At 39.8% G+C, this 23,909-nt stretch overlaps 1 protein-coding gene across 11 annotated transcripts in view; it reads right to left on the minus strand.

Moving 5' to 3' along the window:
* The window catches only part of LOC131256670 (protein TRANSPARENT TESTA 9-like), a 39,191-nt gene extending 16,341 nt beyond the window's left edge, over positions 1-22,850 (minus strand). For 9 of the 11 annotated variants that reach the window (XR_009176913.1, XM_058257643.1, XM_058257647.1 and 6 more), the window contains exons 1-13: positions 22,619-22,850; positions 18,779-18,830; positions 17,731-17,807; positions 16,948-17,081; positions 16,754-16,850; positions 16,548-16,605; positions 14,606-14,714; positions 14,389-14,512; positions 14,035-14,224; positions 13,576-13,904; positions 11,568-11,656; positions 11,412-11,482; positions 3,835-3,945 (exon numbers count right to left, since the gene is read on the minus strand). Coding sequence is in view for 10 of the 11 variants with exons in the window: in XM_058257643.1 (XP_058113626.1) it covers positions 3,835-3,945; positions 11,412-11,482; positions 11,568-11,656; positions 13,576-13,904; positions 14,035-14,224; positions 14,389-14,512; positions 14,606-14,714; positions 16,548-16,605; positions 16,754-16,850; positions 16,948-17,081; positions 17,731-17,807; positions 18,779-18,830; positions 22,619-22,671 (1,494 nt within the window). In the remaining variant the exon portion in view is untranslated. The remainder of the gene's footprint in view (positions 1-3,834; positions 3,946-11,411; positions 11,483-11,567; positions 11,657-13,575; positions 13,905-14,034; positions 14,225-14,388; positions 14,513-14,605; positions 14,715-16,547; positions 16,606-16,753; positions 16,851-16,947; positions 17,082-17,730; positions 17,808-18,778; positions 18,831-22,618) is intronic. The other 2 variants (XM_058257646.1, XM_058257645.1) reach the window with 2 other exon arrangements.
* Between the last annotated feature and the right edge of the window lie 1,059 nt (positions 22,851-23,909).

Below are 23,909 nucleotides of genomic sequence, written 5' to 3' on the forward strand. Positions count from 1 at the left end.
CACAGGCATATTGACAATAATATTGAGTACATAGACAAATGGATGGGGAGATTGTAATTTTTCTTTTTTAAGTTGTTTTTTTTCCTGCTGTAGCTTCTTTGCTTTCTTGTTTTGTTGTTTTACACCATCTCAGCGCTTCTTTTGTAATATTCTTGTTATCGTTCAAAATAACTAAATAAAAGATTCTCAGGAAGTTGTTGGAGAGATTGCGTGCATGTATGTGTTGGGTTGCGATGCATTATATTCATTTGAGTTGGGGGTGTGTGCATTTATATATAGGTACTCCCTCAGGACAATTCCTTTTTCTTGCTTAGATGGTTATACTATAAAAATAAGATTAGGAGAGTGCCCTCTAATCTCTGTTCCTCTTTTCTTCCCAAACCTTCTTTTCTCTTCCTATTCTTCAGGGTATCAAAGCATGTGTACTACTACTAAGACCCCAGTTTTCTTTTCATCTCCTCAGCATACAATCCCACCCTAGCCAAACCAACCAGGTGGCTCCACCAGTTGCAGTTGACCCCTAGCGGGTCTGGCTGGTGTAGTCGTACCCCTCAGGAGGCTCCGTCACCCTCCCCTCTCTTCTTGTTGTTTCCCAACAAAGCCAATTGAACACAAGTTCACCGACATTGCTATATACACAATCTGAGAAATCATGATCTCATCAGATTCTGGTATGTGGTGAACAATTTTTTTTGTTAATTTTGATTGACAAGATGAGGGAGGGCGTGAACACAAAGTTAGACTTTTGGAGGGGTGCTTTAGAATCTAAAGGATTTAAAATTAGTCATACTAAATTGAGTATTTGGAGTGCAATTTTAGTAATAGAAGGAGTGGGAACTAGGAATTAGTTATGATTGTGATGCAGAGGCATTTTCACACCGGGCTCGAGTGGGGTCGCCTGTGGGATACAGAGGCACACTCGGGGTGGGTGAGGCCCACGGGGGAGGTCTCGTGTTCGAGACTCTTCACCGGGGGTGATTAATGCGCATTTCACACCGGGCTTGAGTGGGGTAGCCTGTGAGATGCGGGGACACACTCGGGGTGAGCGGCTCGTGTGAAGCAGTACCCATGTGATTTGGGGCCCCTGAGGGGGGTTCGGCCGAGGTCTTAACCCATGAGATGTGGGGCCTGGGCTATGAGATAAAAGGATTAATTTGTCATGCTCTAACAGTTCGAGCTTTTAGAGCAAGTGGTTAATTGTCCTGCATCAGATTGCTAACCAAGAAGTTTCCGAAAATGACCACTTTTGATATCTTGGGTCGATAATGCATGAGAGAGATTGAGAAGAATGTTGCCCATAGAATTCGAGTGGGGTGGAAGAAATGGAGATGTGCCTTTGGAGTTATATATGATAGTCATGTACCACACAAACTGACATGGAAATTTTATAGGATGGCTATAAGAACAAACACACTTTATGAGAAAGAATGTTGGATAGTTAAGGAACACCATGTTCACAGGCTATGTTGCTGAAATGAGGATGTTGAGATGGATGAGTGGCAAGACAGATAGAATAAGAAATGAATGCATTCAAGGGAATTTGGGAGTGGCACCAATAGATAATAAGATAAGGGAAAGTAGACTTAGATTGTTTACTCATGTGCAACGGAGACCAAGAACTGCACCGGTTGAAAGAGTGAGTTTATACAAGTTGAAGGCTCTAAACGGGCAAGGGGTAGGCCCAAAAGGACGTGGATGGAGGAATTAAGAAAAGTTTCGAGGACCTATGGTTTGACTAAAGTTATGGCCCTTGAGAGAGTGAAATGGCGGAAAAGGATTCAAGTAGCTGACCCCAAGTAGTTACAATAAGGCTTAGCTGATGACGACGCTGATGATAAGTTGTCCCCTTCCTGTATGTGGCATCTTCTTAGAGTTGTGCATATGGGAGATGACCCATCCCGTTACTAGTAATCGGAAGAAGTCAGGCTCATAATTGGTTGTTAGGAGCCAAAAGCAAATGACCCATCCCATGATGATTGGGAAAGTGAGAAGTTAATTGTGATATCGTAATTACTTCATTCTTGCAACCAAATATTAGTAATGGATTGTTATAACTCAAGATTTTCAAGAAAATATGGGATATGTTACAAACACGTTTCTCAATGTGATGATCTGGCCTGCATCTATCAATTGCATCGGGAAATCCTGAATATGCACCCCACATTCCTTGTAAAAGCTTTGGGAACACTACAACATCTCAATGAAGGCGGCGCATAAGCTTTGGGGACACTTGTAACATCCCCGTGAAGGTGGTGAAATAAGCGTCGGGGTCATTTCTAACTTCCCCATGAAGGTGGAGAAGCAAGCTCTGGGAGCACTATTAACATCCACGTGAAGTTGGAGATGTTAGTATTCAAGACAAACATGCAGAAGCATGCACACATAGGATGTATGTACGTACCTACACGCACAATAAAGAACCTAACCAATATGCCAAAAGCCCTAGGACTGATGGAACGCGTGAAGCTAGGCTCTTTAAGCTATCGGGATCGTAACATTCCACCATGCTCTGCAACCGACATATGCGGCGGCCTACTTTATGGCGGCACTCACTCTAGCCTCTTCTCTTGGTAGCAAGGTATTCCGTACAACGATGGTGGCCGTAGCAGTCACCAACATTACCGACACGGGTATCAACCATAACGGCCGATACGGGGGTGTAATGACCATTACGGGGGTTGTAACAGTTGAAAATTTTCTTTTGCCTGAAAAATTCTGAAAAAAAAAATCTAGAAAATCAAGAATAATGTAAATATTTCAAATATATATTCATTTTTTGTTTTGAACATGTTTATGGTAGTGTAACGGTCGCTCTTTGGTGAGAGTGTTGTATCGGGTTGTCTAATGAATTGTTTAATATGATTATGTCTCTAATGTTTACACATCACAATCAAGCATTACAACTAGAAATCAGAAAAAGGCATGAATACTGTTTTTTCAATTTTTTGAAAAAAAGGCCCTCGAAGATTCTATTCGCTCAAATCACTTCAATCCACAATTTTAATCTTAAAAGCTATAATAAGAGTGGTCGAAATATGTTGTAAAATGATATAGGAAAGTTTTTGGAATGAGAAAAGTGAAAAGAGGCGAAAAATGAATTTAAATGGAAAAAAAAAAAAAAAAGTGATCGTTTTTCAACCATTACGGGAGTAACGGTTGTTATGCCCTATAACAACCTTTACGGCCAACATAACGGCTGATACGGTCTCAAAAAACTAAATGCCCTTTTCACCCTCGTATCGCGTAACGGTCATGGTCGTTACTTATACGTATCGGCCTTTATGGGCGTATCGTAACAGATACGGAACACCTTGCTTGGTAGCCCTTTCTAAGGCATGGCGGAAGCACTCTGCTTATCCAAGTAGCCCTCTCCACTTGGCAGCTACACTCTGGTTGTCCAAGTAGCCATTTCCATGTCGTGGCAGCTTTCACCTTGATTCAAGTTGCCCTTTCCACAGGTCATGCCTTCCATGTGTCTAAAACATGACGTGGTGTCGGCTCTTATACCAATTGTTAAGAACTTAACCAATACAGCAAAAGCCCTACGACTAATGAAACGGATCAAGCTAGGCTCTTTAAACCGTTGGGATCTTAACACACACACACACAGGGGAAGAGAGAGAGAGAGAGAGAGAGAGAGAGAGAGAGAGAGAGAGATTGCTCGCTAGCAATGCGCTAGTTGGCCCCAAGCCTAGGTAAAGGAGAGTTAAAAGTCTGGCAAACAACCGATTGCAGATCTTTTGCTAAGCAATCTTGAACACCAACACCAAATAGCTGGGACAAGGCTACGATGATGATGACACGCAAACATAATGAGGGGTGGGGAAAATATACCTTCAGCTGTTGTAGGTATCTCTCAAGTTCGGTACTGATTTCATCTTTCGTCAAGCTATTTTCCTCAGAGAATAGCCGCTCTTCACCTGAGACGTCACCCACCAAAGCTTTCTATAGGCATAAAATAGAACCACATCAACATTTTTCAATTAAATGATGCAACATCATGAAATAAATAAAAAAAAAGGAAGGAAGGAAGGATAACCATAATATATTATTTCTACATAGTTGAACATAACTTTGGAAACAAGCTGAATTGAATAATAAGCACTGCAGTGACCAGGAAATTAAGATTGCCTAAAACAAAGGAGAACAACATTTTAGAAAAGAAAGCAAGATAGGCGTGTAAGAAAATACAAAAGGTGTCTCCACTTTGTAATGGAAGCTACCATTTGCTGTCAAAACCCAGGAAGGCATAAACTATCATGGGACCCGGTGTGATGCGCTAGCCAGTCCCAAGCCTGGGTATGGAAGGTTTGATGTCAGGTAAGGCAACACTCACTGAATTTTGCCAAACAATCATGAAAATTCCTGTTATCATGCTAAACTGTTCCCTAAAAACAACACCATAACATGTAAACTGGCTTCTTGTGGAATTTAGCCAACCCCAAATGGCTGGATAAGGCTATGACGACTATCATGACGGTGATGAACTAATAGTAATATTCTAACATGCCATAAATCCTTGAGCATGAAATTCTGTTTATGCATTCCCTTCAGGAAAAAGGGCTACAAAATTTTGGAAAAGAAAAACAAAAAAGAATTTCTAAAATACTCAATGACCTTAAATAAATAGCCAAGTTTAAACCACTTGCATAATCACAGAATCCAAGAAAATTTACAGCACACAAGTCCGAATGAATCTCCAAATCAATGCATGTTGGACTCAAAGACACTTGAACCAGACACAAGGCTATCCTAGTCCAGCAAATTGACAAATTTTGTCCCACGCATTGAGGTTTTAAGATGGAGTGTCCTCATATCCAACTTCCAAGATATGAACCTTACAAGTTGGCATATTGTTGCTTTTTTCCCCTTTTGAACAACCATGTGCACCTAGTAGATGGTGATACATCATAGCTTAACATTATAGTAAATAAATTTTATCAGATGTGTAAATATCTTCTTCTTTTTTTAATGAATAACAGTATTTATTGGAATGGGAAGTACTAAATCACATCAAAGAGAATGTCCCCCTATTACAAAGCATAGAACAGCCTACACTGCCTTTAGCTAAGCTGCTAAGGTGACCCATGACACTACCTTTACTCCAAATTGAGGAATACAAAGTGTTTAACCTCAATACTAAGTGCCTTATCTCTGAAAAAGATAAAAGCAAGTATCCGTGATTCCACTGCCTTATTGTTACCCCAAAGAGCAGTATTCTTTGAAACGCACTCAACTAAAAGTGGCCCAGGATAGGATTTAGAGAAAATGCAAAGCCCCTCATAGAGAGCTTTATTTTGCTAAAGTATGGCCTCCCATCCCAAGGGACTGGAAAAAGAGAAATTGATACCTTTGTTCCAATCTCTAAGATGCCACCTATACCAAAGGTCCTGAATTTCCAGAAGAATAATCACCAACGCTGAGCTTCCACATTCCTGGTGATGGGCCAATACAAGGGTGGTTAGCTCTCTCATTATATTGTTGTCATTCAACAACAATGTCAAATCTATTATTCTATATGGACATACATTAACTTATACAGAAGTAACATAACATATTTTTATAGATAAGAAATCTTATTGAAAGAAGAGGAAACAGGACAGCAACACCCAAAACACAGACATGTTTAAGAGAACCTACTGGCCTCCCAATAAACATGAAAAAAAAAACTGTAACAAATTTGATAATGTGGTTCTTTTACCTAAAACATCCCTTGCGGCAACTGTTTTGGTAAAATTCCTGGGAAAGAAGTGAAAAACATTTCACAAATACGCTACAGTCTGAGTAACATGATTCAGTCCTGAAAAACACATACCAGTACATTTTGGTATGGTTCTTCTTCCACTTTAAATAACATAGCAGAACAAATTGACGACTACGACAACCCTTTCCTAGTAGAAATGTTAAAACCAATGAAATTGCATTCATTCAAAGAAAATGTTATTAGATATGCACTGGGAATAAATATCTTACGAGACAATTTAGGCATCTACATTTTGAGGGGTGCGACCTACGTCCTTCTAAGTGGTTCTATAAACTCTGCCTAAAAATGCATCCTATATGGCACTCCATGTGCCACATCCTCCGTGGAAGCATCTTTACGCTGCCATAATTTTGTGGCTAATAATTTTAGGTGGAAGTCATCAGAGCACCATCATTCCAGTCATTGACTGCCCGTGCTAGGTGGCAGTCATTAAAGCTCCACCATTCAACTAATGGCATAGTTAGCAAAATGGCATACGACAAAAAAAAAAAATACACGAAATCTTCATGTTTAATTCAGTTCCGACCCTTGCAAAGACGGTTAAAAAACATAAATGTCAAAAAATCGGAGAACGATAAGTTTGGGTTTTATATGGTTTCAAGTTTCAACATAAAAAATGGAGTGATTATATAAATGCATATATGTGTGAACATATTGCTTATAAACTAGACTAAAAAATACAAATTTAGTAGCGGATTACTTGTGTTCTTTGACTTTACCAAAGCCTTCATTTTCAAGTAACTCATGTACAAATTGATGGCTCTCCATTAAAAGTTTCCACTTTTACTCAACTTTATTAAAGGATGGCAATGCTCTATATATTTGATTTGCCCTCAAAAGTTTTTTGAATAAAACCGAGCCTCTTTTCCTGAAAAAAAAAAAAAGTGTTTAATTTGAAAAAACAAGCCCTCTGAAATATACTGAGTTTTAAACATTTAATCAATCATAGATGTTCTTTTCAGAAATACAGAGTTTAAAATGGAGTTTTGCTTACTAAGCTAATGCTTAGATATTTATTGCACATGCTACATGACATCCAAAGCTTTCCTATTCACACATGTGGGTAGTCATTTTTCTGCCCATTTTACATCAGCCATCGTGACTACCATTCAAACATGTGGGTGATCATTCACTAGGGCCCTGTCACTCAAGTAACGGGTAGTTATTTTGTTCCCATGCTAGGTGGCAGTCATCAAGGCTCTGCTATTTAAACACATGTAGTCATCTTTATCCATCTTATTTTGCAACCATTGATTTCAAAGAGGTGGGTAATTATTTCTTACTCCCAATGTCCCACCATTTCATGGGCTTAGCTAAGTCAGCAAAAGGCACCTTTTAAATTAAAAGGAAGCTCCCACAAAAATAAATAGCCAAATAACAACCTCGTATGGAAAAAGATTACAAATGGAGAAGTAAGAAGACCACATTGCCATCTCACTTGGACTCTCTTCTCAACATCTCGCAGCCCTAATTACCACCTCGAAGACATCTACCTGTATTCACCAGCCCATAAGGTTGTGATTAGAGCTGGGCATCGAGTGGAGACCCGAACTCGACCCGACTTGGTACTGAGTCCAGCATGCCTGACCCAATCCGAGTCCGGGTCTGGCCTGGACTAATCTGGACCGAGTCCGACCCGGTCACAAGTACCGAGTCGGCACCGAGTCGGGTCAGGTGTAGCGGGTATCCACGGGCTGAAATCATAACTCAAAACCTAGGTGCACTTGCTAGAATTGCAGCCTCTCCATCAGCTACACAGTATCTCAAATCTGAAACGTCATATCTAAGTTTTTTTTAATATATATGTATGAGTCGAGTTTCGAATCGAGTCGAGTCAATACCGAGTTGGATTTCGGGTTAAGTCAGTACCGAGTTATTGGGTGACCCAAACTCGACTGGGTTGGAGTTCGGATTGGACGAAGTCAACTCGGTTTGGATAGACTCACCCACTCAGTTCGGATCGACTCACCCACTCGGTTCGGATTGAGTCAGGTCTGAACGAGTCAGGCAAGTCGAGTTTGTCGAGTCGTCCCATGCCCAGCTCTAGTTGTGATAGTCACTGGTGCTTGTAGGGCATGACTTTCCCGATGGGCATAGTATCAATTCTTCAATAGATGAGCCAACAGGTACACGGTAAACACTGACACTGCTAGGCTGCAAGCCGGGGTGCTGACTCCACAACGGCTACATGCTACACACATCTAACAGGTAGAAATTAAACACATCACGGCTAGCGATCAAGCAAACAAAGATCGAAACATGGTGCAAAATCAGAAATTTTCTTCGTAGAAGATGTAACTAAACTAGCTCTTTGTGACAACTAGAAGTGGATCACACGAGTAGGGAATCATGCAGCAGTCAGTGTATTTTCTTCTCTTTGCGGATGTCTTCTGAACTTCTTGTGTAAAGGTAGCCAACTTTGGGATTACTATAACTTGTCCGACTAAATAGGAATTTTGAGCTACTACATGTTCGAAGCCATCAAGCAAAGGCGTGGTTTTAATGTTCAGCTATTTAGAATAAGACCACTCAATTCCAAATTTGAACAGCTGCCTGCTACTAAACAATAGGTACATTTTGGGTGATTGTGCTAGGATAGAAATCTCCATGGTTTAGCCCTTAATGGAAATTTGGAAACCAAATTTCATAGGTTATTTTCTAGCAACCTGAGTCTCTCCGAGGTGATTACGAATATAGAGAGTGGAATGGTACCATCTCCCCTTCTTTCTCTAGCCCACCTGATTGGACGTGTGTTGAGGCAGACTCTAGAGCACCTGTGATGCAACCAGCCCCACCATCATATCGCATAAAATAAAGGATCCTCTGAACTTCCTGATCATTACAGGCAAGCCCAAATCTCTCTGTACACGAAATTGTGTGTGCCTATGCACGCAAATGTGTGCAAAAGATTCACATCTATCCGCACAGATCTCTCAGATCCAAGTCTGCCCAAACAGATCTGTTAATACATGTGGTTTGATGAACCTGTGAATTCCTCACATGTTAACCCATGTGCTCATATATATAGGGTTTTGCTAATCTCCCCACCTTCATGGGGACATTAGCAATGTCCCAAAACCATTTAAATGGCACACAAGGTGACCTATTTGTCGATCTGGATCGTTCATTCATTTATACAACTAGGGGCAAGCCAAGCCATGGTGCAAAATGACAATCGGGTTATCCTAAGCTTCCGATCAATAGCATGAAAATGGATAGTCAAGATTGTCTAGAGCAAAAAAAAAAAAAAAAGAGTCCAATCGACATCTTGAAACACCTAGAAGATAGATCCCACTTCAAATTTCTTATGATTCTAAAGTAACACTTTGGTTTAATAATTCTAATCATGTGATTTATGGCTCTTAAACAATGGACAGTGCAACAAATTGACCCCATTCAAAGGTTGGTATCATCCAATCGGCTCGATTCTTGCACCATGGCTTGCTCCTAGTTGTATGAATGAACAAAAGGTTCAGATCGAAGATAGGTCACCCCATGTGCCGTTTAAAAGGCTTGGGGACATTGCTAATGTCCCACGAAGGTGGGGGCATTAGCAAAACTACATATATATATATATATATATATATATATATATATATATATATATATATATATATATATATATATAAAATCCACGTGTTGGGATATGATTTAGATGATGATGTGTGCGCGCGCACGTGTGAGAGAGAGAGAGAGAAATTTTCTCCTAGGAACTGATTCTCATGAGAATTCGTGAGAACTAGGGGTGTACACGAACCGAGCTAGCTCGGTTAGCTCGCTCGACTCGACTCGACTCGAAAAAACTCAATTCAACTCGGTTCGAGGCTGAGTTCGAGCCGAGTCGAGCTGATTTTTTGAGCTCGAAAATGAGTTCGAGCTGAGTTCGAGCTGGCCCCAGCTGGACTTGACTCAGATCGAATCCAGCTCAAATCGAACTCGGATCGAATCAGTTCGGTGACTCGGTTACTTTGCTATTGATGTTGCTCACTAAGTGTTTGATGAAATGACTCAACGAAGTGTGGCTGGTGGCAAGGTATGTACATGAAACAAATACCCTTTTTTTTTTCTTGGTTTTTATGTTGCTTAGAAGGTGTTCGATAAAATACCTGTAAAACCATTGCTTCTATTTTACAAACAGTGGGATTTTGAAGGTGCAGTCCAGGTGTTGGTGGAAATGCTGCAATGGCAATCTTGGCTCGAACTCGGCTCGAATTGGCCCGAGCTACTGATCGAACCGAGCTGAGCTGGCCAGTCAAGCTCGAGGACCGAGCCGAGCCGAGTTCGAGCTGAGGTCAGCTAGTGGCCGAGCCATCCATGTGAGAACCCTTTGAGAACTCATCTCATGTGATGTGTGCACAAAATCCGAACCATCCACTAGATGAGTCACCTCATGAAACCCCTAGGGCCCAAAAGTCAGCCTGATCCAAAAATCAGGTGGCCCATAGCAAAGTGGGAGGGAATCCTCACCATTGATATTCACCGAGGCCCACGCTTGTTACACAATTTATTAGGAAATAAGCTATGCATATGAACTTCAGTGCCTCCCCTCGCATGAGCATCTTGTTTTTTAAGGACAAACTCCGATCATAAGGGGCTTGTAAATAACCCATGTCTATGAACTTTATAGACATGATTTGATAAAATTCAACTTGCGAAGTGTTTCCCTATCCTGAGCTAGATATGCCCTAGAAGTGAAACTCATGATATCTGGTGCGACTCAACTAGAAAATCCTTTATCCACCTTTCTCTACCATATCTCTTCCCCTAATTTATTATTCATTGTGATCTGATTAGGGCTGCTAATATTGGCCAAAACCGAAGATTTACTACAGGGCTTCCTATTTGTACCTCAAAACAACTTGCTGAAACTTGAGTCTGCCCTGAAGATAGGTCGGAATAAAAACAAGTGCATTTTCTAGCTTTTAAATTGGGTAGGATCTGGAATTTTGGGGCCAGAGAGCCTTAGCATTTTTCCCTCCATATTCTATGCTACAGTCGGGGAAAGGTAGTTCCAAGATATGATTGGGTTTGTTATGAGCTAATAGGACCATGGAAGGTCACTTTTATCCTCAAGCAAATTAGGGAGTTAGCTTCAAGTTGAAACATTCAGTTTCCCTTCGCAGCATCTGATGACTGGATTCTTTGAAATTACAATGGTTGAGATATTAGACAATCTTATGAGGTCAAGTAAAACATTTATTTAGGAGCTTTGCTAGGCCCACATGCATGTGCAATAAAGATCATGTACATGCCACACATGTGCTGAATGGAAGGATAGGTCCAAGATCCAATCTACCCATTAGAATGGCACCACTATATTGATGGCCTAGCCCAAGAATCAGGTTGATCCACTGGTCTGGTAGGTGACAGTTAGCAAACCAAATGGAAGGCTCTGAAAATTTTGGCTGAAGTTTTCTAACCCATCCACCTGTTTCCAATATTGGGGGCCACATGCTGGGTGGACCAGATTCATTTTCAGGAAAACCTTGACAAGGTTAGACCAATCTGATGGATGGAATGGATCTGAGACCTACGTGCCAGGCTGGCACATAGAGTGTACATGAGCTTGAGCTTTATTGCACAAGCATGTGCACTTCGCAAAGTCCTTAGAACACATGAGGTTAGAGCAAAATGCACTGAGACCTACCAGCAAGAGTTTCTTATGGTGTTTTCTTTGAGGAAGAATCCCAAGTGCATCCAGTATTGACTCATCCAGTTCTATAAGAAGAAACAAACATAAATAAAAAGACATCAAGACTAAGAAACATAACAGGACCAAATATAATAATTGAAGAAGTCTGACCTTTTGTTTGCAACAAGGTAGCCAGCAGATTCAAAGAACCCAAAACATGTATTTCATCCCCACTAACAACATATGACAGCAATATATCCCTACATAAAATACAATCCATAACTTCCCTTAGGTTAGAAAACAGAAATAAGTAATACGCACATATTACTGCGGTCTGCAGTCAAACAAAAGAAGCTGCTTGGTTAAGGGAAAAAAAATAGTGCCCACATACTAGAAAAGCACGTAAGAAGCGGAAAAAATGGCAGAACACAGTGCAGGTTATCTATCAAAGAATGAATTCATACATGTCTCCTTAAAGGATCTTCATTTTTCTTAAAGATAACTAGAACTTTATAAACAAAAAGAGAAAAGATACAAAAGGGAGCAATAATGAGGAATCATTTCTCCCTATACAGTGAATCCAAATTCCAGAAGTTCTACAAAATCCTCCTTTAGGGCCTGTTTGGAACAGGGGATTAAATGGCATCAAATTGCATTAGGTGGAATTGACACCATTATTGCACAATGATTATGTGTCTGGAAATACCATGGTATTTTGACCGTCTAATCCCACATTTGGGATCAAATTCTTCCTTTAGGAAAAACACCGTATTAAGTGAAACCTGTGTTTGGTGGACCATGGAATTGTAATCAACGGACCAGATTTCGCAATTGATGCCGGTCACATGTACGCATATGCAACTTGATCATCACGTGTAAAGGGCGCATATGGATGGATGGCATGGATAAAACACATGCATCACATGGAGCCCACAAATATAGTGGATTTTTAAATCCATCAGAAATCCTGTTGTATCTCCTGTAAGGATCGGATGATATGATACCTGGATTAACCCAATCCTTTCCAAACGCCAGATGGAATTACATTGGACCAAATGCAATGCCATACAGCCCATACCACCTAATTCCAAAATCCAAACAGGCCCTTAAAGAATTGGCGCAGTTACCACATTCATTTTGGTGCTTCAAAAGACCTCCACTGTGGAACTGTATACAAAAGCATCTGTTATTATGCCTGGGCCATGTCCCCACAGCCCAACAAGGAGGGGCAAAGCCTCCACAAAATCTTCCTTTTTGGATCCCAAACTCCATCATGCCAAGCTAAGAAGAATGGTTCAATGGAGTGGCAACACGGATTCACAAAGCTCCACTGGCACTAAGAACATAACAACCTCAGAATGTACATGCTTCATACACAAGATGCCAGGTTGACCACTAGTCCATCTTTTTGGGATGAACCATGCACAATGAAAAGATGTGTATTATTTGTTCAAAACCAGTTAGTGATGCCATCATACATGACTCTGTTTCCCCATCCCAAACTATATATCTAAAACTGATAATTCACATTCCCCTATGAACTTATAAAACTCCCTAGTTAAATACCCCTTTTTGAGTACTGGAATCTATAAGCTAGACTCTGAACACCCACCCATGTCATCCAGAAAGGTATATCTGATCACCCAACCCTTCCCTAAACCTAACTCCCTCTCCAATGACCTTTCCACTCGTTAAATAAGTGCCTGCTTCCTCTCTCCTAAACTTCCCTCTCCACTGGGTCATTGAAAGTTGCAAGGAATTGGATTCTTCGGGAACAGGATTTGGAGTTTCTAGAGTTTTAGGAAGACTCAAATATCTCACACAGCTACTACATAGAGGATTCAACGGATCTATTTGTAATTGTTTGAAATCTGGAAATTCAACTGTCTTTGTAAAAACAGATTTCTTGGACAAAGTTTGCTGATATAAATGAGTGATAATGTAGAGGCACATTAGGCAAAAAGAAATCAAGGTATTCCAATCAGTCACTCTTGCTTAAGGTTGATCATTCCGTATCACAGCTTTTGCTAATGATGGGATGTGGACTTGCATTTTCCCTATATGCTCTAATCATTAGAATGTATTTTTGAAGAATATTCAATCAAACAATAGAGCTTAGGTTTGTGTATAAAACTATAAACATAATGACTCTTCTTGATGAAAACGAATGGGTTGTTACCTCAAAGCCAAATGGGGGCTGCTATAATCATGTTGCAACAAAGGACATCCTGCTGGATGTATGTCAGAACTAGAGAAATTTAATACAGAAACTCTTAAGCTTCCTCCACCTGCCTGCATACCAAGAGCATCGGGATGGGGCTGATGGTTTTCATGAGTAAGATCATGACCAGACACATAACCATTGGGTCTGGATTCCAATTTTGGAAGGACAGACTCTGGTGTACAGAAAAGAGAAGCACCGATGCTACGAGCCAAATCCTTGGTTTTAACAATGCGCAAGATGCAGCAGAGTAAATACATGGAAGTGCTAGCACCTATTTGCATGCCCTGGATTAGCAAATATATAACAAAAAAAAAAAAAAAAAACCTGGTTATTGGAAAGCATGTTTGAAAATGATAGGAGAATCAGGATGGTGAAAAGACCAGAAATGGGAACCAAAACTGCAATGATGCTTACATCAACAGGCTCCAACTTCAAAGAGGGCAGAAGCGATGGAAATACCAAAAGCTGCAAAATATTTTCTGTTACTAATCTTTCAATATTGGGAACCCCAGAAGAAATAACATCACTACAGTAGTACAAAGTGTCTTCAATTTCATCTACTGCAGAAAGGATGAAACAGGCTAGATCAGATGAGTCTGGGTTCCTGTTTCAGTGAATGCATGTTAGGAGGCAGGAAGTACAATGACCAATTTCTAAAGTAATGAGTTTGGTGCTATTATCTCTGAAAAGTGAAAGCAACATCATTTTGTGACAATTGTACAGTTAAGAATTTCCAACTGCTCCCAATATTAACATTTCAGTTCTTACTCTGCAGCTTCAGAGACACATCCATCCAAGCTGATGCACTGCTTCCTGAAATACGCAACCAAATTCGAAAAATAATCTGCCAGTAGAGTGCTTGTGACAAATCTATTAACGCATTCATCTCCAACTGAAAAAATAAATAAACAAAAAGGTGTGACCATAGCTTAAATGCTATAAGGAAAGAAAAGAAAATGTTCCATCTGAAACAAAAGATACTAACCGTGATAGACATTAAGTGTCAAAGCACGTACGGCAATGCGGACCATGTTCTCCTCATGGAAAGCAAACTGGATCGCCTCAATGTACAAGGGAAAAGAAACTACTTCATCCTGAATGAATGCAAGAAAATAATTTTACATGCACAAAAGAAAAAAGCACACTAAGCCCAATACTAAGCAAAGAAAGTAGACAATCTGATTTCTTTACTTATTACCGTGACACATGGATTTAATTTAGAAAAGCTGATACATATCCATTGGTTAGAGCAACAAAAATTAGTCAAGAACTAAATTAGTAAATGAATATATGCAAGTCTATCCGATTTAAAAAATAGAACCAATTCAAATCAACAACCTGACCAAGCACGCAAGTTTTGTCAATGCAAGTGTCAATAATGCCGAGTTGGTGGGAAAAAGTATGTTTCCTTGTGGATCAAAACAGAAATTCTAAATGCACTAGCTGAAAGGAATGAGTGGTAATCAAGAAACCTCAATACACCTTTTACTTGACAAGAAGCCATGTATGACGTATCTCTCAAGCAGGTTGGGCATGTTTGAATTATTGAGTTCATCATTGGACGGTAACATGACAATGGTTTCAAGATTTTATGTAGAGTCCTTAGAAAATAAATTCTGAATTGAAATACAGTAGTATGTATGGAATAATATGAAAAGAGGAAGGCCTTGAAAATCTGAATTGTGAAAATAGGAAAAAAATTGATACTGAAATTAAGTGACTTAAAACACTTCCTATGCATATAACATAAGAGGCCAATAGTTGATTATATCTCCATAACAAATAAAACAAGCAAGTCTTCAGTCAAATGCCAAAACATTGGCATACAGATTGCTTTGCCATACCAACCAAGGTGGAAGCAGGAATGACCTAAACTTAACCTGCACTTGTTTAAAGTTCTCCCATTTCCCAGATGTCCCCTTGGTGTAATAATCACTTTCAGTTGGGATAAGCCAAGGTGCTAGCAATCAATTTTATCGTCTCATCTTATCAAGATCAGACATTGAGAATTGGGTGCAGCAGGCTTTGACTTTTTGGATGTGGTGTGCCCAGTGATTTAAATTTTGACAGTATTGGCCAATATATTAAATTCCCCTGTATTGGACAAAATATTGCAATGTATCGCTATATTGCAATATTTTGCCAAAAGCCCTTCATAAAATTCCCTCGCATCACCGATACATGCAATACATTGCGAGATCAAGATGAATCAACAATACATTTCCCCACCAGAAATTTGAAAAAAAAAAAAAAAAAAAAAAAACCTCACAAAAATCAATGTTCTCCAAAATTTTGGGGGGAATCTGTTTTCATACTTGTTGTATGATTTGTGAATTATATAATCACATTTTGCATATAATTGCATCACTTCTGTCAAACAACACATGGTTTAGGACCCTGCACAAAGGAAACTAGTTCCGCATACTTGTTTTTGTGATCTTTTGGATTCTAAGTGTGTATCATGTCTCTTTCAACATATCCAGAATTGTTATTGAAAATTTCCATCATTTCCCAATATTTCCCTCAAACAGTGATACATTCCCCGATAAATGTGATATTTCACATGTGATACCGTTATGTTTCCATATCCCAAGGGTGTTATACGTGCATCGATTCTGATATTTAAATCATTGGCTGTGCCAAGCGGCCTATGTCCCATCACCATCAGATCTTGATAGGTTGGTGATAAGAAAAACCAACATCAAGGCTTTTTGCTCATATTCTATCTTTTGTTCTTCTTTGCACTTTAAGATCAATAGTGATAGATTGGCTGGTATCATATGGGGACAGAATATTGCCAAGTCAAGAGAACATGTAAAGTACAGACTAAATAACGCTTCTGAGAAGAAACAGTGGAAAATAGATACGAGTTATAACCGAAGGTGTCACAAATGGAATTCAATGACAGAAGTGTGGACAAAACATACATTTTGAGTCTCCACCAATAGAGAGATTGTACGCTTGTTCAGCTTCCCACTTATTGCCCTTCAAAGACCACAATACATAGAATCGCATGAACCATTGAGATTTCACAGGATCAAAAATAATTAAAACAATAAATGATGTGAAAATGGAAGTAGGAAATTTATCATGAGGTTAGAAAGTTGAGAAAAAAGCAGCAAACTTTGCAAACCTTAGAAAGGTTATGTAGTACGACAGAAGCTCTTCATTGCCAAAGTCAAAGGAATATCCTATAAGGTCGTTGATATGTTCACTATTGAAAATGTAATCTGCATAACATACCACAGGAAAGAAAAAAAAAATGCTTTTAGAAAACAAGTGAAGCAATTAAAGGACCTTAAACTACTTCACTAACTATCAACTTACAGATAGCATGTTCACTTTTTAGATTCTGGATCATAATGCTCATTGTCTGTAGCAACTGAAGTGCAACACTCACAGTTCTACTAACATCCAGTATGCGTAGAAACTCTCCGATGATCTGCTTCTCTATGAAGAACCTGCAGGAGATGCACAATTTCATCAAGGGCATGTTTGTATACATGGAATCCATGGTAAAAGAATGGGAAAAAAAAAAAAACTATTTATCCGATGATGATCTTCTTGAGAACCATTGAAACGTGGAACCAAATTTTGAGTTGTTGTTTGGGTAGCAGGTGGAAATCTCGTATTCCTCTCACAATACTCACCTAGTTTATTGTGCCAATAATCCAAATTATGTAATGATCATGGTGTGTCATAACGACCGTTACATAACGTTAACGGTGGCAACCGTTACATGTTACAGGTTTGTAATGGCCGTTATACAAAAAATGGCCCGTAAATGCCTCGCAATGACCGTAACGGGGATGATACAGGTTTTCTTCTATTTAAAAAAAAAAAAGGCAGTAATGGCCCTTACACCCATATCATAACGGTAATGGCAGTGGCCATTACGGCCATTGTTATCATTACAGAATACCTAGGTAATGATTGCTTGGTGAAACCCACCCTTTTCTTTGCTATTCAAAACAACATAAATCGTTGCATCAAAGGAAAACCCTTTTCCTTGTCTGCTGTTAGGCATGGAATCCATGGTTTCCAAACATGGCCCAAGAGGCACAACTATTTGCACACATCAAAGAAGAAACAGAGTTTGACAAATCTTACTCAAAAAAAGTTGGATCGTGCTGGTCACCATATATTAATAACTCGGCAATTGACCTCAGAACCTCAATTACATGATCCTTCATAATAGAAGATAAAGAAAATGAGAACATATAATACATAATCATGATATAAGACAACTCAAATTGAAAGGGAAATTTTATAAGATTGCTATAAGACCAGCCATGCTTTATGGGACATAATGTTGGGCAGTGAAGGGACAACATGTCCATAGGACGAGTTTAGCTGAATTGAGGTTGTTGAGATGGATGAGTGGCAAGACAAGGAAGGATAGAATTAAAAATGAATGAATTTTAGGGAATTTAAGAGTAGCACCAGTAGGTAATGAGATGAGGGGAAGTAAACAAATGGTTTGTCCATGTGCAACGAAGTCCAAGAATTATGCTGGTTAGGAGTGAGTTGGTAGAAGTTGAAGGCTCTAAAAGGGCAAGGGGAAGGGCCAAAAGGACGTGGGTGGAGGTCGTAAGAAAAAGAAACTGAAGTTATAGCCCTTGATAGAGTGGAATGGTGGAAACAAATTCATGTAGCTGACATAATTAGCTGGGAAAAAGCTTAGATGACGATGATGATGATGATACAGAATCATAGAGCTTCACTAAGCACACATGTGTGCAATAAAGCACATGTACACGCCACATATGTGCCAGCATTGCATGATAGGTCTGAGAACAAATCCATCCATCAGGTTGGTCCGACTATGTTGTGCCTAGTTCAAGAATAAGTTGATCCACTCGTCAGGTGGGCCAAAGTTATCAAAACAGATGTACAGCTCTGAAAATTTTGGGTGAAGTTTTCTAACCCATCCACCTGTTTCCAATACTAGGGCCTGCATGCTGACTGTACTAGATTTATTTTTGGAAAGAAATGTGCAAGGTTGGACCAACCTGATGGACGGATTGGATCTCACACCTATGTGCCATGCTAGCACATCTTTGGCGTGTACCTGAGCTTTATTGCACACGTGTGTGTGCCTAGCAAAGCTCCATAATCATAACTTGGCTAACTAAATTGAGATAAATAGATCATTTACCTTGTTAACATTATTCACAATTTGAACTTTTTGAAGTTGATCTGTTAGATATCTGAAACAGAAGAGAATAACCCACAATGATGGAATCAGGTTAACTTCAGGATAGAAATTTACCAATACAATCATATGATGATTCCATGAAATATTTATAAGTTCGTTTAACATAAAGAAACATCAAGCATGTCAATATGGGCCCCAATTCCAATCGGTATAATGGCAGGAAAGGATCCCACACAACAAACAAATCAGTGGACTCCTAGATTCCAAGAGCAATCCTTCCATTGCCCATTCACTGCCACTCCCAATTCTAGAGGAGCTATTGTTGGTTATTTAATTCTACTCTTCTTTTTTTATATTTGATCAGTAACAGAAACTTTTGTATTTTGCATATAACATTTATTAGTCCATGGGAGTGGAGGACTACCACAGTGCAGAGGGACAATCTTAGAAAGGAAAAGGCAATGTCATTGAACCATTCTTAATAGATGATGAAAGAAGTTAAATTTCAAATTAACTGGAGATAAACGCTGAACCTTAGAATCTTTAGGAAATGCCCAAAGCCCAGAAAGGATATGATGAGCTCCACAAAACTCATTCTAGAAAGAAAAATTGATCAAAATAGAAATATCTAGTGTCAGAATTGACGACAATTGAGGATTTAGCAACAACATCCACAATTCCTCGAGTTCATCTTCTCCTCCCAATTTGTCTTCTACTCTCTATAGACCGACACTTTCCATTTTCTGTCAATGATTTAGGGCCTGTTTGGATAGAAGGTTAACTAGGGGAATGCAAGGGAAAGCAAAAAACATGACTTTAATCAGTGCTGATGAGAGCAAACCCTTTGTACTCGGCTGTTTTGCTAAAGAAAAGTACTAGAAAAAAATTTTCTCTTGCATTTGCAACTGTTTGGATTGCAATTCTACAGAGGGAAACCTTCTTCCCTCGAAAATTGACATTTAAAATATCACATCAGAGGCAATCACTTTTCCCTCCATTTGACTTCTTGAGAAAAAGGTCATACTCTCTTGTTGAGGAGGGGAAAGCAAATGCAAACACTTTGCCACAACATCCACTACTTCCCGAATAGGGGCATATGCCTTGTTGATGCAAACTGGTTGCATTCCCCAGAGTTTGCATTCTATCCAAACAGGCTATGTCAGGCTCCTGCTCTCCATTACTCAACCAATGCCTCTCTTCCGATCCAACCCCCACAGTCCTTCAATGTCTATGCTCTATGCCAGACATTTCTAATCTCAGTGGCTTGTCTACCCCTTCAGTGACCCTTGGGATTTTAGTGTCATCCACTATGAAAAACAGATTCTTCTGCACTCAGGAAAAAAAAAACATAGCAAACTTTCTTCTGTATGGAAGGTTCGTTTATAGCTAACACAAATTTTCTTCTTCTTTTTTTCTTTTGTTTTAATCAGTAGTATAGCTAATGCAAATTGAACCTCCTTATTTTCAAACAGTTTTTCTTTTTTCTTTTTTTTTTCCAGTACTATAACTAATGCAATTGGACCCCCTTATTTTCGAATTGGACCATTGACCTTACCATCATGGATCCAATCACTATCCTCTCCTGATTGAATTGGCATTTCCCCTCTAGGGGATGCTCTTTTTTGTTTCAAACAAGTCTAGCTACTTCAGCTGGCTCCTAGTATTTGGACGTACATAGCACCAAATGTGTTTGAACCTACAGCTTATATAGCCATCACCAAACAGGGAAGCATGACCATATAAATCAAAAGTTCACAGCTCTCTGAACCCCGGATTTACAAATCATTGTAAATGCCTAAAATAAGCTCTACTACATTAATTGGTATCAAAGATCAAAGAGGAGAATTCATCAATAACTCACCCCATTAAAGCACAGTTTGTACATATCTGAAAACTCCCGTGCAAAAACATGTGCACAAACTCGTACATAAATAGCAGTGACTGGCCAACTCTGACCACATAGTTGTGCTCTGGCCATTGATGTGGAAGATTCCTTGTTATGACTTATGAGCCAATTGTGCCATTATCATTGCACTAAGAATGGAAACTACAGCGAAATACCATTGATTTTGTAATGTGGTCCGCTCACATGGTAGCCCATGAAATCAACAAACTTGATCACCATAGACTATTGCAGGGTGCATTAATGGAGATTTTTGGCAAGCATAGCATACCGGCATTCCTTCTATTCAAAGTGGTGGAAACCAAAACAGGATAAGGAAAACCAAATGCATGCATCCAAGGAAAATGTGAGGAAAAGAATCCATGTTAGCCTTTTTGTTAAAGCATACATAATTCCAATGAAAATGTTAAAAGGTCAACAGTCAAAGAGTAATAACTGTATCTGGTAACCATGGAATTCTATATTTAACGGGGCCTTTCTTTTTTGTGGTGGGAGTGGTTTTCTTCTTCTTCTTCTTTTTTTAAATTTTTTTTGAGGAGAATCGTAGAAATGGAAATCAATTTCCACACGTAATTGTTCTTTCACAAACAGGGAAAAAAAAAAAAAAACCATCACATCCGTGAAAATCGATTCCATTTCCACGGTCGTCAATTGTTTTCCACCAATCCAAACACCCCCATCACAGGGAGGAAAGGAGTCTTATAAAATATAAGTAATAACAGTTACAATAGAAGGACGATTCGCTATATCCACATGCACCTTTAACTGCAACAAATGTGACATCTGACAAGTGAGTGAGACATCAGAAGGGTGTGAAAGGTGGCTCCCACTTTGAAGATGACCATACACAATATCAGGCTGGTCCATTCATCAGGTGGTCACCACCCACCTCCATACAGAAAGATTGAACGGTTTTTCTTTTTTGAAGAAAAGTGCAGAAATCCATATTCAAAGTCTACGTCCGGCCTGCTTAATGAAATAAACCACCTTGATTATTTTGTATAGCCATGTTCACAGTGGGAGCCACCTCATGCACCAATCAGATGTTCCACACTCGCCAAGTTGGCGCGCATGGTGCATGTAAAGGTGCCTGTGGAAGGGGAAACCTCATAATCATGGCCAGTATATTTGTACAGTAAGATTTTTCAATTATGAGAATTAAGGCCCAAGGTTCGGAAATCCACACCATTGGTCTCTTGTGTCCCACCACGGATAGACCGTGCCTAAAAATTCTCCTCCACAGGGACAATCTGAACCACTTGATTGGTGTCCTACATGTAGACAGGTAAAGAGTACCAAAAAGTTCGACATTCAACTTAACATTAGTCGCCAGGATCTTCCTATCTGGGAGATTTTGGAGCATGCTCTATCCACTGTGGGACAACTGACCGACGATCCGGATTACAGACAGATGGGCCCCACTTATCAAAACTGAAAACCCATGTACGCTGTGCCGATCCATGGGTCAACTATCATGTAATTTCTCATAATAATAATATGGGGGAAAAAATGTTTTTGTGTCCCTATCAGTACACAGGAGATCGTCTACCAAACACCTCCCACCCACTTTCCTCAAAGTAGGTGGGAATCGACATTTGAATGAACGCAGGGATTCCCGCCAACCACAAATGGACGGTGGAGATGTGCCCGGTAACAGCATCACGTGTACAAGTGACAACACGTGATGATTATAAAAATCGTGTTCGTGTCTACCTTACCAAGACGTTTTCTTGTGAAATTTCATCATCGACATTTTCCGACTCCGTTTCCAAACCCCAAACAGAGAAAACAAAAGCCCCCGTAATTCGAAAGAATTAAGGATAAACCAATCCAGACTAAATAATGCAAATTGGGAGAGAATTCGATCTAAAACTGAAATTCCCCAATTCGCAAACAGAGAGAGAGAGAGAGAGAGAGAGAGAGAGAGAGAGAGATGCCTGAGTTCTTGCAATGAGAAACGATCTCTTGATCTCCAGAAAGAAAACCACATGTTGGAGAATCAGGTCCGGGATCCAAACATGGCTTCGATTCCAGATTTCTCGATTCCCCGAAAATCCGATCTGCTTTTCTTCTTTCCGCTTTCTCTTTTATCTCTGAAAGAGAGAGAGAGAGAGAGAGAGAGAGAGAGAGAGAGAGAGATTTCACAGTTCTTCGTTTTTCCCCGTCTGTTTTCTGGAGGGAATGTCGGGTCTGCCCGATGCATGGGAGAGGAGCTGTATGATACGTGTGACCCGGCCCGCATTTTCCTACCTTATACATGCATTCTCAGTTCTGATCAGTGGGGACCATTTTTCGGAAATCGGTACCGTTGATATGTTGAGTCCCACTATTTTGAATGTTTTACATCGTAAAAATATCTCATACTGGTAGATCACAGCGACTATACTCAGTTGAGTGTGTACTATTGTTTTGCTTCTATCCTTTACTGTCTATATGCAGGCAGTAAATCGAAAGGTTATTATTGCTCTTGGTGGAAACGATTTTAGGCATGACCCATCCGTGGTGGGACACAGCAAACCAACGGTATGTATTGCTAAACATCCCACTTGTGGGAGTTGAAAACTCCTGTGTATTGTCAATAACGTGGACCGCGTATCATGTAAACTCCTGTATTTTTCGGTTCCCGCGGTTCGTTGATGTTTGCCGTTGATCTGATTGGGATCCTCAGAGAAGAGGGGAGCGGATCAGGTGTTACCCGGGCAACACCGTGGTCGGTGTTTCCCTGACTGTGGGGTCCACCTTGATTTATATGTTGTATATCCACACCGTCCATCAGTTTTTTCAGCTGATTTTAGGCTTGATGCCAAAAATGAAGCAGACTAAAATCTCAAATGAACCATGCCACAGGAAACGGTGATGACTGGCCATTAAAAACATCCAGTGGGCCACAAAAGTTCTGAATCAAGCTCATAGTTATGTTTTCAAGCAGATCCAAATCTCAAGTGTACCACGCTACAGGAAACAGTGGCGATTGAAAATTAAAAACTTTGGGCTACAAAAGATTTGAGTGTAGGTTGATATTTGTGTTTTCTGAGGTGTTTTTGAAGGCAAATAAACATTGTGGTGGACCTTAGTATGTTTTTAACGGAAGGACTACTGTTTCGTTATGGTGTGGTCCACTTGAGATTGGATTTGCTTCAATTTTTAGATCACGCCTTAAAATGAGATGGACAAATTATATGGAAGTAGATGCACAATCAATGCATCAGGCAGCGTATGATTAGGGAT

Source organism: Magnolia sinica, chromosome 9 (assembly GCF_029962835.1).
Source record: "Magnolia sinica isolate HGM2019 chromosome 9, MsV1, whole genome shotgun sequence".
NCBI lineage: Eukaryota > Viridiplantae > Streptophyta > Magnoliopsida > Magnoliales > Magnoliaceae > Magnolia > Magnolia sinica.